Source organism: Scyliorhinus canicula, chromosome 14 (genome assembly GCF_902713615.1).
Source record: "Scyliorhinus canicula chromosome 14, sScyCan1.1, whole genome shotgun sequence".
NCBI classification, from domain to species: domain Eukaryota; kingdom Metazoa; phylum Chordata; class Chondrichthyes; order Carcharhiniformes; family Scyliorhinidae; genus Scyliorhinus; species Scyliorhinus canicula.
The window spans coordinates 98,804,875-98,818,871 of record NC_052159.1 but is presented as its reverse complement, the minus strand read 5'-3'; the positions used below and the strand labels follow the sequence as shown (position 1 = coordinate 98,818,871).

General features: G+C 47.6%; 1 protein-coding gene across 4 annotated transcripts in view; it reads left to right on the top strand.

Annotated features, from left to right (window-relative positions):
* angptl5 (angiopoietin-like 5) overlaps window positions 1–13,997 on the top strand; it is an 83,951-nt gene that overhangs the window by 17,287 nt on the left and 52,667 nt on the right. For 3 of the 4 annotated variants that reach the window (XM_038819152.1, XM_038819150.1, XM_038819151.1), the window contains one exon: window positions 89–272. In XM_038819152.1, coding sequence (XP_038675080.1) covers window positions 218–272 — 55 coding nt within the window. In that variant the 5' untranslated portion in view covers window positions 89–217. Of the gene's footprint in view, window positions 1–88; window positions 273–12,516; window positions 12,722–13,997 lie in introns of those variants that run through there. The other variant, XM_038819153.1, reaches the window with a different exon arrangement.

Below are 13,997 nucleotides of genomic sequence, written 5' to 3'. Positions count from 1 at the left end.
AAATTGCTAGAAAGGTCTTATTATTACGGTAGGAAATCAAACATTGTGCACATACCAGCAAGAATTAAAATATTTATTTACTAAACAGGATATTGGAGAACTGTCATATTCAAACAGTTCTGTCGCGAACTTCAATCCAACAAGTAGAAATGAAGCTGAGTCTAAAGCCAGTAGCCACCGGATTCTTTCAAGTATTCCAAAAAAAACAAAGTGCAGCATGCCATGTCAGATACAAAGACGAACATCAAAACAAGAAAAGAATTACTTATGCAGTATGTAATATTCTATGTACAATGTATGGATGCACAGTAATAGCAAAATATTTTTTTGAGCACAAACTGTTTACAGTCATTAAACTATAAATAATGTGGTTCACAAGAAGATTAAAGCAATGTGATGTGAACATTGCTAATAGATTGAATTAACAGAAGTTAGGTTAATAAGACCTCATTAAATGTATTTAGAGACATCTTAAGTTCTTCCTAGTTCAACAACAATTCAGAGACCTTGGGCTGAATTTTTGTCCCTCTATCCACATTGGAATGGAGGCGGGCCAGCAAAAAACATGGTGGGCAGACTCTTATTCTGGGATTCTGTTCCCACTGGCAAAAATTTTTAGTGGTGTGGAATAAAGGTGTGGGAATTTGGCCAGCATGCAGGGGTCCCGACATTGCTGGCTCTATCCAGAGTGTGGCATTTCATACTCCTCACAATTTTGCTGGAGTGTTTCCAGCTTCCGAAGGCAAAGTGATTCACATCAGCTCAGAGGTTTCATGAGCTACGAGGGAACTGTCGTGTGGAATTGGGAATCTTTTATCAGGAAAGTTAAAAAGTGTCTCCATTTTCAGATGTCATGAAATGCTATATCATAAGTTAAATAATTCTTAACGTAATGGATTGATGATAGGGTTTTGCTTTTAAAACATCAGTGAATTTTAAATCATCCAGCATTGTGAAAAAGGAAGAACCTTAATCTGCATCAGAAGATATTATTGCCACTGGATAAAGTTTTCTTTTGCATTGAACAATGTTAATATTCAGATTTTGAACGTATCAATTGTCCCCTGTGAGTTGAGCTTTCCATTGATTGACAGCTCAGATATCTGTTTCTCTGTGTAAAAGCTTGAACAGATGGTTAATCTATTTTAATACCTTCAAAGATTTTAATGTTTTCAGCTCTGGAAGTTTATTGACACATTTATGCAATGGAATATTATTATGAATGCTTGGCTGAATTCCAAGCCCCACAAATAGATTCAACACGGCGGGGATGTGATATGGCTGTCAAGAATTCTGTGACTTTGTTTATCTTGACAGTTTCATGACTGCTAAATAGGATTTTTTTAAAGTGTTTTTGAAAATATGCTTATTATGTCAGTCTTCAGACCACTGCATAAGATATTCATTTTTTGAAGTGGTTTTTGAATGACTATTTATCTTGACAGTTTTGTTAGCATCTCAAAGACTTCCGAATGTTATAGAGCTCAGGAGTTCCCATTGAATCCAGTGTTGCTAGGGCTTCTTGTTGCCATACTTGGTTAAATATTGCTTTGATGTCAAGGAAAGTTATTTTACTTCATGTCTAGAGTTCAGCCTTTTTGTTCATGTTTGAACAAAGGCTGTATTGAACCTGTGACCATGGCAGGTTATTTATAAATGGATATGGATAGTTAGGTGAGTGGGCCAAAATTTGGAAGATGGAATTTAATGTGGATAAGTGTGAGGTTATCCATTTTGGTTGGAAAAATACAAAGGCAACTTATCATCTATATGGAGAGAAATTTCAGAGTGCTTTGGTGCAGGAGGTTCTCGGTATCCTTGTGCATAAATTGCAGAAATCTAGTATGCAGATACAGCTGGGGAAGCAGTGGCATGGTGGTACTATCACTGGACTAGTAAACCAGGGACCTAGAATAATGCCCTGGGAACCCAGGTTCAAATCCTGCCTCTGCAGATGGTGAAATTTGAATTCAATAAAAATCTGGAATTAAAAGTCTAATGATGACCATGAAACCAAGGTCAATTGTCGTAAAAACCCATCTGGTTCACAAGGGAAGGAAATCTGCTATCCTTACCCAGTCTGGCCTACCTGTGACTCCAGACCCACAGCAATGTAGTTGACTCTTAACTGCCCCCTCAAGGGCAATTAAGGATGGGCAATAAATGCTGACACAGCCTGCAATACCCACATCCCATGAACACATTTTTAAAATCGTAATAAGACATTTTGGCATTTATTGCTATAGGAATAGAGTATAAAAGCAGGGAAGTGTTGCTGTAACGTACAAGGCATTAGTGAGACAGCACCTGGAGTATTTTGGTTCTCTTACTTGAGGAGGGGTGTAGTTGCATTGGAGGCAGTTCACTAGATTGATTCCAGAGATGAGAGGTTTGTCAATGAAGAGAGATTGAGCAGTCTAGGCCTATACTGTCTAGATTTAGAGGAATGAAAGGAGATCTAATTGAAGTATATAAGATGATAAAGGAGGTTGACAAAGTAGACATAGAGAAGATGTTTCCTCTTCTGGGGCGATCTAGACTGAGAGGTCATAGTTTTAAGATAAGGGGTAGCAGATTTAAAACAGACGAGAAGAAATTATTTCCTTCAAAGTGTCGTGAATTTGTGGAATTCACTACCCCAGGGTGAGGTGGATGCTGGGACAATAAGTAAGTTTAAGGAGGAGTTAGACAGATTTTTAATTAGTAATTGGTTGAAGGAGGACTCGGTGATGGCCACGAGCTGATCGGTCACACACAAGGAGCCTCCCACTTGGAGTTGTTGGTTTTGTCCCTTTCTACACATTTAATGGATGTTTTTTGTAGAAAATATGAGAAGTAAGGTGAGGGTAATGGCTTTTCCTCCCAAGGTGGTATGTCAACAGGATATCACACCCAGCAAAATTCAGTGAAAGCCCTAGCTCAGGATTTGGAGCAGTTGGCGCAAGGGAGACTTTCATCAACAGCAAAAGGAAATGCAGGGGGACTGATCCAGTGTGATTGAGGGAGCAGTACCCCCTTTTTGTGGGACTTTGGATCAAGTGGAGAAGGACCTGGAGTTGCAAGATGTCATGATCCAAAAGGTGTAAAGGATGGTGTCCAATCATAGTGACCGGATTGTGTCGTTGGAGGTGGAGATGGTGATGCTGGGGAATGCAGGCGGCAGAATCGGTGAATTTGCAGTCTGCTGGAGAGTGTCGAGGGAAAGAGTGCCACAGGCTGCGTTTTGGCGATGTTTGAGAAGTTGGTAGAGGCGGGTATCTTCAAGAAGGCCCCAGAAATGGATCTTGCTCATCGGTCACTGAGGCAGAGGCTGAGAGCTGGGGAGCCGTATTGTGCCTATGCACAAGTTTCATGACGAGGAGATGATTTTGAAGTGGACCAAGGCAACTCGAGAGTGTAGCTAGGAGGGGAATCGGGCCTGGATCTATCAGCACATTGGTGCCGACCTGGCTAAATGGCGGGTAAGGTTCAATAAGGCCAAGGCAGCGCTCTTTTGGAGCAAGGTTCGGTTTGGGGTGTTGCACCCGACCAAATCTTGGGTGACGTCTAAGGGCAGGGGACATTATTTCACGAAGCTGGAGAACGCAGTTGACTTTGTCAAGGAACATGGGTTGGGGAGGGCTAATGTTGGGAATTTTTGTATGTTTTATGACCTGCTATATATATGCTCGTTTTGTAATTGATATGTTGTTTTTTGCACATGTTGGGTTTTGGTATAGGTTCTTTGGAGATATATGTGTATACATTATGTGTGTGTGTTTGGTTATTTGCACATCATAGATTATCATAGAATTTACAGTGCAGAAGGAGGCCATTCGGCCCATCGAGTCTGCACCGGCTCTTGGAAAGAGCACCCTACCCAAGGTCAACACCTCCAGCCTATCCCCATAACCCAGTAACCCCACCCAACACTAAGGGCAATTTTGGACACTAAGGGCAATTTTTCATGGCCAATCCACCTAACCTGCACATCTTTGGACTGTGGGAGGAAACCGGAGCACCCGGAGGAAACCCACGCACACATGGGGAGGATGTGCAGACTCCGCACAGACAGTGATCCAAGCCGGAATCGAACCTGGGAACCTGGAGCTGTGAAGCAGTTGTGCTATCCACAATGCTACCGTGCTGCCCACATGTTGGCTTAGTATGGGATTAGGTCAACGAGGGGCTGGGACAGTTTTGGGTTGGTGAAAAACGGTGAAGCAGTGTTGGAGAGATGTGGTCTGAGTGGGGTTCTTTGTTGGGATCTCTAGGGGGAGTCGCGATGCTGGCAGGGAATGGTATTAAGCAGAAACAGAATGGTGCTGGTATCGCGGTGGGTGGCCAGAGAATGGGGAGTGGTGAGGTTGGGGTGTGGGGATGTGGCAGAAGAGGAAGTTTGGGGGGGGTAGGGACTTGGGGGGAGGGTGAGGGGAGAGGCTGGTGACGTAGTTGGTTTTTTGGCTGAGATTAGGAGGGGATGGAGGAGTTGGCCATTATGAGCGGACACAGGTGAGAGAGGTGCCGGATGGTTGGGTGGGATCTGTGCTTGGTGGGAATGCCGAACGTCAGTAGAGGTTGGGGGTGCCAAAAACCCTCAGTGAAGTTAGTAACATACAAGGTGTGAGGTTTAAATGGTTGTTTTAAATGGTCCCGGGTGTTCCAACACCTAAACGGTTTGAGGGCAGATGTGGTTTTTCTTCTGGAGACAAATTTACGAGTGAAGGACCAGACGCGGTTCAGGAAGGGATGGGTGGGACACGTTCTATTCAGGCTTTGACTCTAAGTCAGTAAAAAGATGGCATTTGTGATGGCTAGGGAGTTGCGGGGACCCGGGGGAAGGGGCAAGTGCGGTTTGGGGTGGTGAGTGGAGTCCTAGTGAGGGCATCTGTGGTGTTAATGAATGTATATATGCCCAATTGGGAGAATACGGACTTCATTAACAAGCTGGTAGTGCCATCCCAGACTTGGGCCGAGATTCTCCCCTTCCCAGCGGGGTGGGGAGTCCCGGCGTGTTGGAGTGGCGTGAACCACTCCGGCATCGGGCCGCCTCAACGGTGCAGAGGTCTGGGGGTACTGCACCGCCACCCTCACCATCCAGGGCGTAGAGTTCAGCGACTTCCGGCTCTATGTCCTCCCCAAACTGCTGTTGTTTGATCTTCTTGAAAGCCCTGTCTTGGTGGGCGGACCATTCCCAGACTTGCCCCTTTTTGAGTAATTGGTGTAGGGGGCCAAGATGGAAGCCCTGTTTTGTGTGAACTTTCCGTAGTACATCACCAGTCCTAAAAAAAAATCTGGATTGTGGTTTACATAGAATGTACAGTGCAGAAGGAGGCCATTCAACCCATCGAGTCTGCACCGGCTCTTGGAAAGAGCACCCTACCCAAGGTCAACACCCCCACCCTATCCCCATAACCCAGTAACCCCACCCAACACTAAGGGCAATTTTGGATACTAAGGGCAATTTATCATGGCCAATCCACCTAACCTGCGCATCTTTGGACTGTGGGAGGAAACCGGAGCTCCCGGAGGAAACCCACGTACACACGGGGAGGATGTGCAGACTCCGCACAGACAGTGACCCAAGCCGGAATCGAACCTGGGACCCTGGAGCTGTGAAGCGATTGTGCTATCCACAATGCTACCGTGCTGCCCACGTGGTAGGCCGGGTCATCTTTTATCACCCTCACCCGATCCTCCAAATGGTGTCGCCTTGACTGGTCAACCTTGTACACCAGATAAGTTACTTGAGGTGCTAGAAAAACACATTTCTCCCTCTTTAGGTGCACGCCTGCTGCTGAAAACCTAAGGACTTACTCCAGGTTTTGCAGGTGTTCTGTTGTTGTTTTTCCCATAATGAGGACGTCGTCCAGGTAAATGGCGACCTGTGATAGCCCTTGTAATATATTCTCCATTGTCCTCTGGAATATCGCACAGGCTACCCGATGAGACCATCAATTCACGCGACACGTGGTTAGAAAGAACAGTGGTTCTAATCGTCTTACAACAGAGCCTGCCTGTGACGAGATGAATTCTAGATGAACTGGCAGGCAGGCTCCGACTGCCAAGCTTTATACAACCAGTGGGGGGGGGGGGGGGGGGGAGTCATGGGCGGAGCCAAGGGTGGATCCCAGTACAAACTTCCGTACATTCCCAGTACACCTCCCCCTAGGGGCAGAGCCGCGCAACTGCTCGTGTGCCGAGCTTACAGAGGCATGGTACAACATGTGTGATAACAGTGTGAATTATGATTCACCACACTACCGATACCCTGAAGGCTAATCTTGCGGACTGAAAAAGGCCCTTCAGTACGTTGATCATTGAGAATTTTTCTAACTCTTCGTCCAGCTTCAGCTGTAGATATGCATGGCTCATGTCCAGTTTTGAAAATAAGAGCCCTCCTGCCAGCTTTGCATATACATCCTCAATCCAGGGATTTGTCCAGTTGTGAGTAGCGATTAATCGTTTGTTTGAAGTCTCTACAAAGGCCGACCGAGCCGTCCAGCTTAAGAATAGACACCACAGGTACCAGCCACTCTGCAAACTGGACCGATTTTATTATTCCTTCACGCTCCAATCTCTTGATTTCAGTATCAACTTTTGCTCTTAATGTGAAGGGTACCGGTCGGGCCTTGGAGAATATTGGGACTGCCTCTGCATCTATGTGTACTGTTGCTGTTGCTCCCTTTATTGTTCCGAGCCCTTCTCGGAAAACCTCTGGGTATCTGCACAGGAGTTCGCTCAGGTGACCATTTTCCAGCTGGAAAATGTTTACCCAATCCAGCTGGATCTCTTTAAGTCAGTTTCATCCCAATAAGCTCAGTCCTGAACTTTCCACTACCATTAAAGGCAGCCTAACCAGTTGCCCTTCATAAGCCACAGGTACATGTGCTGTGCCCAACATTCTCAGTGGTTCCTCTTTATTTTGTCGAGGTACTGGTTAGGGATAAGGGTTGGAGTCTAGTGCGAATTTTATTAAATATTGTTTCTCCTATCACTGATGCGGCTGCTCCCGTGTTGACCTCCATTATTGTTCGATATCCGTTCAGCCTTGTGATTAATTTAATGGGTTTTAATTCAACCATCGTTACACAATTTAGTTGTTCCTCGTCGGGGGTAGGTGGGACTTCCAGGGTGTGCATTCTCCTGTACCCCGGCCTACTTGTCCTTCTCTGAAATGTTGGTTTTGGACTTCTATTTTTCCTTTCTGGCTCAGAACTCTGACAACAACTACAATTTTGTGTCGGGTGGAAGTCTGCAGGGGCTGCCGTCTGTCTGGTCCTAATATTCCCTTGCTTGGGAGCAGTTCTGCGAGTCAGTCCGGGTTCCTTAGTAAATGAGGCGTTCCTGAGGGTGGCTATGCAGTTGCCTAAACCCAGTGGTAGTCCCTTAACTCAGTTGCACCGGTGTGGGCGTCTACCTCCATCGGAGTACCCTGTAACTCATGTACTCCGCTTGCCGCTTTTTCCAAGGACAAAGCCAGCTGCAATGCTTGTTTGCAATCCAGCTCGGCCTCTGCTAACAGATGTTTTGGTATTGCTAAATTATTTATTCCGCACACCAACCATCTCGGAGCATCTCATTTAACATCAGGCCAAATTCGCATACCTCTGCTAATCGTCTTAATCTTGTGAAAAAATTAATAACTGACTTCCCCCATGTTTCGGAATGCTGAGTAAAACCGGTACCTTCGCAGGATCAGAGGTGGCTTAGGGTCATAGTACTCTTTTACTAAGTCCATCAATTCGCGGAAAGTTTTCATGTCCGGGGCCTCCGGAAAAATGAGACTGCGCATAATGGCAAAAACTGCTGGCCCACATGCGGTCAGCTTGCTCTTCACCTTCACCCGTTGCTCTTCATCCAGAACTATATTGTTCACTCTGAAAAAGTACTTAATCTGCTCTACATGTTGGGCCCAGTCTTCCACTCGAGGGCCCAAAAAAATCCGACTTCTCAAATAAAGGCATTTTGCCTGTCAGTGGCTTACCCTCAATATATGGCGGCTGATAATGAGCAGGTTCCTTTGGGTCATTCCTTTTTCCTCGTCGCCACTGTAATAAGTCCACAGAGGCAGAAGTCCCTTCACCAGAATCCCTTTTATAAATCAAATCAACAGCAGCATGACCAGGTGCATTCAGCTTGCTGTCTACAGTGGGCGTGCAGAGACTCTGACACTCCCTGTTATATACAGAGAAAAGGGTTCCCTGATTGGGCCTCTAATCAGGGAACTCATATTCCAATTGGCCAATCTCAGAGGCCTGATCTAAGTTGTTACACTATGTCTAGCCCCAAGTCAATGGTCAGGTTGGGGATGGCAAAGGAACTGGGGGTATTTATGGACTAGGTGGAGGGGGTTGGTGGATCTGTAGAGGTTTAGGCATCCGGAAGAGAGGGAGTTCTTTGCCCATTTACATTGTGTATATTCCCATATTGATTTCTTTGTGGGGGGAAGGCAGTGCGGGGGTCATGAGGGCGAAGTATGCAGGGATGGTAATTTTGGACCATGTGCCGCATTATGTGGACATAAGGTTCGAAATGGGACGGGCACAGAGACCAGGGTGTTCCTGGCAGATAAAACGTTCTGTGAGCAGGTGGCATTCGGCGAGAAAGAATTGCGTAGAGCTTAATCAGAAAGGGGAGGTTTCCGTCTCCGCATTCTGGGAGGCAGTGAAGATGGTGGTCAGGGAAGAACTTATTTGTCATAAAGCCTATAGGGATAAAGTTGAGAGGGAGCAGAAGCAGAGGTTGGTGGAGGTTATGGTAGAGGTGAACTGGACATACTTAGGGGCACTGACTAAGGAGCTGTTGGCGAAAAGGAAGAAACTGCAGGGCAGTTTGACGGGTTGGCAATAGGGAAGTCGGTGGGTCAGCTTTGCTGCTTAAGGAGGATCCAATATGAGTATGGGGAGATGACCTGGTGGCTGCTAGCCCATCAGTTGAGACAGCAGGTAAGGGAGGGGGGTTCGTGATGAAGCCGGAAAAAGATCAATGAGATATTTGAGGCCATTGTATTGGTGCCGGTGTATGTTGAGCCCCAGGCTAGGATGTGAATATGGGGAATTTTTTGAATAGGCTGGTGTTTCTGGAGGTGGAGAATGGGAAGAGGGATCGGAGGCACCATTCGGGGTGCAGGTGATAATGGAGTGTGTGGGGTTGATGCAGTCAGAGAAATTTGATGCAAATTCAGGGTTTTTCAGGCTATGTCGGGAACAAGGCAGGGAAGCAGGCTTCCAGAGAATGGGAGAATTGTGGTGGGAGGTAGAGAGCATAGGGGCTGGATTCTCCGGTTGCCGACACCAAAATCGCGTTCGGTTATCGGCCGGAGAATCAAAGTACCCGACTGAATCGGGAGCAGCGCCACTTTCGTGAAGTTCCATCCCCCTCCAAAGCGGCATACTCAGAGAGTGCGTTGCGTGGCATATTGACGGCCTCAGGACATTGCCTGAGGCCCGACCCCCAATGCTCCACCCCGACCGTCTGAGTTCCCGACGGTGTCGGTCGCGTGTGCACTCATTCGTCGGGAATTTGGCGTGGCTGCTGCAGACTCAGTCCAGTGCCACTACAGTTGATGGGTGGGGGGGGGGGGGGGGGGAAGGGGTGATCCGCCAGCAGGGGGGGACTTTATCAAGGGCTGGGGGCACTGTGGGGGATGGTCCAGGGCGCGCCAGCCGGTCAAAGAGGGGGCACCATTTCATGGGCCGGATCCACGAGCGGTCTCCGCCACATAGCACGGCTGTAGGCCGCCACCATACGCATGCACGGCCACGGACCCGGCAATTTTCCGGACAGTATCGGCAGGTAGAGCCGGGTGCTCTATGCTGCCGGCATGCTAGCCCCCATTTTGTCTGGCATAAAACACCATCGTTCCCACGCCGGCATTGGGACATAGCCTCAGAATCGGAGAATCCAGCCCTTGGTGTCTATCATAGAATTTGCAGTGCAGAAGGAGGCCATTCGGCCCATCGAGTCTGCACCGGCTCTTGGAAAGAGAACCCTACCCAAGGTCAACACCTCCACCTTATCCCCATAACCCAGTAACCCCACCCAACACTAAGGGCAATTTTGGACACTAAGGGCAATTTATCATGGCCAATCCACCTAACCTGCACATCTTTGGACTGTGGGAGGAAACCGGAGCACCCGGAGGAAACCCATGCACACATGGGGAGGATGTGCAGACTCCACACAGACAGTGACCCAAGCTGGAATCGAACCTGGGACCCTGGAGCTGTGAAGCAATTATGCTATCCACAAGGCTACCAGAGGACGGGGTAGTTTGGGGAGAAAAAGGGGAATAATTGACAAACTGTTTGAATTATGTTTATATTGGGTCATTGTATGTGTATGTTATTGTGTTTGCAACAAAATACATTTTTCAAGAAGTACTTGGTTGAAGGGTTATGGAGAATAGGCAGGAAAGTGGAGTTGAGGCCGAGATGAGGTCAACCATTATCACATTGAATGGTGGAGCAGGTTTAAGGGGCAGAATCTTTCCATAATTTGACCAAGTGCAGTTGTGAGCGGGAAAAGCGATGTTTAACCCACCCACATTGGTGGCAGGTTTTTGTGCCATTTTTTAGGCACTCTTTAAAAAAAATTATCCACGGGTTTCTCAGCCTTTTGGTTATGATAAAGGATCAGATTGGGGCTTACGTGCCCCGGACCCCCACCCCCCCCACAGTGCCCCCAGCCCCGAATAAAGTCCCACCTGCCCGCGGATCGACCCTCCCCTGACTGTGGCAGTGCTGGACTGAGTCCGCAGCGGGTGAGACCATGAGAGTGAGTTCCCGATGGGTGAGACCATGAGAGACCCCGGCGTTGGGAACTCGGCCAGTTGGAGACGGAGCATCGAGGGGTGGGCCTCAGGCAATGTCCTGAAGCCGTCGATACATGGCGCGGCGTAGTCAGAGACTACGCCGCTTTGGTGTGTGTGGAATATCGTAAAAGCGACACAGCCACCGATTTGGTTGGGAACTCTGATTCTCCGGCTGATCGCCGAATGCGATTTCGGCATCAGCGACCAGAGAATCCAGTCCAAGGTGTTTTTCTTATCAGCTTGGATCTTGCATGTCTTTCGTTTGTGCAGGCAATGAATTGGGTTCAATCTGAATTGTTTTTTTGCAGCAAGCAATGAAATGGATTAAGGGTTTACCGTGTCCACTCTGCACATTAGCTTTGTAAATTTAAGGATAGACAAAAAGAATTTCACACCACCTCCATGGCGAGTGGCCTTTGATTCGCCCCGCCCCACCATCACCTCAGTGTCTCAATCAGTGGCCACTCCATTGAAAGGCCACCCCAGTGCTTCCAAGCCAATTCTTCCTGGTCCCTGCAAAGGATGGCTGCTAAAACGTCTGCCCCAAGACTTTCACCAGGCTGTTAGATGTCATGGAGCAACGTCATAGGAACATAGGAATTAGGAGCAGAAGTAGGCAATTCAGCCCTTCGAGTCTACTCCGCCATTCAATCAGATCATGGCTGAACTCTTCCAGGATTCAAATCCACCTCCCCAGCTGTTGCCTATATTCCTTTAAACCATTTATAAATCAAAAATTATGTCTCTCAATTTATGTCTGTGACCTTTCATTCTAGATTGCCCTACAAGGGGGAACATTTGTCGATGTTTACTTTATCAATCTCTTTTAGTATTTTATACACCTCAGTCAAATCCCCTCTCATCCTTCTAAACTCTAGCGAATGTAAGTCCAAACTGTTTAATCTCTCCTCATACATCAACCCTTTCATCCCTGGAATCAATCTGGTGAAACTCCTCTGAATTGCCTCCAATACCACCACATCCTTCCTCAAATAAGGAGACCGAATCTAGACACAATACTCCAGATGTGGTCTCACCAACACCTTTCCAATACAACAACACTTCTCTACTTTTATACTCTCGTTCTTTTTGCAATAATCACTAACATTCCATTTGCCTTTAATTACATGTTGTACCTGCAAACCGACTTTCTGCGATTGACCAGGTCCCCCTGCCCAGATGCATCTTGAATCTGCTTTCCATTTAGATAATAATTTGCCTTTCTTTTATTCGGCCAAAATGGATAACCTCACACTTATCTACATTAAACTCCATCTGCCAAATTTTGGCCCAATCTTCTAGCCTATCTATATCCATCTGTAAAAACGTTATCTTCTCTTCGCTGCCTTCTTGCTCACCTATTTTAGTATCTTCCGCTAATGTTGCTATATTACACTCTGTCCCTGCTTGCAGATGATTTAGGGATGTCCTCCAGCCACGCACAGGGAGGAAACTAACCCAGCGTGGGAGGCGGTGGCAGCACTGGTAAGCGGCAGCTGCTTGCAGAGATGGACGGGCATCCAGTGCTAGAAATGGACAAATAATCTCCTCTGTTCTTCCAGGGAGAGCCATTCCCCCCATAACTTTCGCATTCGCCCACCTATCATATATCCACAGGGAGCTCACTCATAGCCGCCTCAAGGGAAACCACCACTCACTCGACCATAGACATCTTCATCTCTCCTGCAGTAATTTCCTCATCACCTCCCTGCTCCTGCTTAGCATCCACACGTGCCAGGCATCCTTGCCATCTGTTCTGGAAAGCAACCTGCTCACACTCTCTCTATCTGTTTAAATGCAGGACAAGTTGGTTCACAATAAGAGGAGAGGGATTCCAGACAGATAGAGGAAAGCCCAAGCAGAAAGTCCTCTCTTAAGCCCTCCAGATGGCTGGGGAGGAACTCAACCGCTCGTGTTGAGAGCAAGGTGAGCGTCAATAAACCAAGTGAAGACCCAGAATACCATCATCCATCACACTAACTTGACATTATGTCTCCTCTATCTGAATGCCCCTGCCACCCACAAATAAAATCTCCCCTCTCTTGCAGGGGAGAAGTTCAGGGCATCCACCAGACAGGTCCAAATGTCCACCTCCAAGACCAGCATAGCTGACTTCTCAGAAGTGGAGATGGAAGCGCCGTCACAGCTTTCACCAGCACCGTCCACCAGTGCAGGGTCACACACCTCGGTGGCACTTAGTATTAGAGAGGCTTCAGGGTCACAAACCGATGACTGCTTCACTCTGTCTGTACCACAGCAGGCAGAGGCAGGGATGTCCCAGTGCTGGACACCAGAAATCCGCTGAGGCCCAGTCAGATGACATGCCTCTGAACTTGGCCATGCCTCAGTGCTAGAGCTACAAAGGCAAAGCCGGGAACATCAGGAAGAGATGTTAGCTACACTCCTCAGATTGAAAGACAGAATGATGCATGACTGCGCTCCATGATGCAAGACATGCATTCTATGGTGCAGGAACTTGTGGGCATCCATGAGTGCCAACGCCAGAGGATGGCGGGGCATATGGAGCTCACTCCAGCTGCTTCCTCTATCCTAAGGAGGAAGCTGGAGCCCACAAATGGCCATATGGAGGAGGTGAAGGCTGTGCACAGCCAGGAGCCATCCACCCAGATGACTCCAGGTGTTTCCAGCTCATGGGAATCCCCTCTTTCTGTGACCGCTTCATCTCCAGCCCCACAAGCCGAGAAGGATGGCACTGTTACAATGCAGCACTCCAAATGCAGGTTAGGACCCTCCAGGTCTCAGACATCCAGAGGATGCCTACCAAAGTAATCACAGACAACAGGGTGTTCAGACAGCAAGCTACCTCCACCTCCACTGTGGATCTTGGGGATACACCAAGATGTAGCAGCAGCGTTAGAAAGGTTAAGAAGTTGCATGGGTCTCAGGTATTTGTAGATAACGTCCATCTCTGTAAGTAAGCACTCACCTCTGCAAAGAAACTCAGACTTATTACAACCTCTATGTGGCTCCTTGTTTTGATGAGATGTCTCCCTGTCATGCTGCTCAGACAACTGCAATCCTGTTCCACGGAAAGACTAGATGCTCAGTCCAGAGCGTCCTTCATCTGCTCTCTGTAAGGTTGCCAACTCATTGGTGGTGTTCTCTCACTGACAGGATACATCAGTTATGTTGTTTATCGTGGGATTTCGGACGGCTTCCACAATGTTCAGGGCTACCGTCA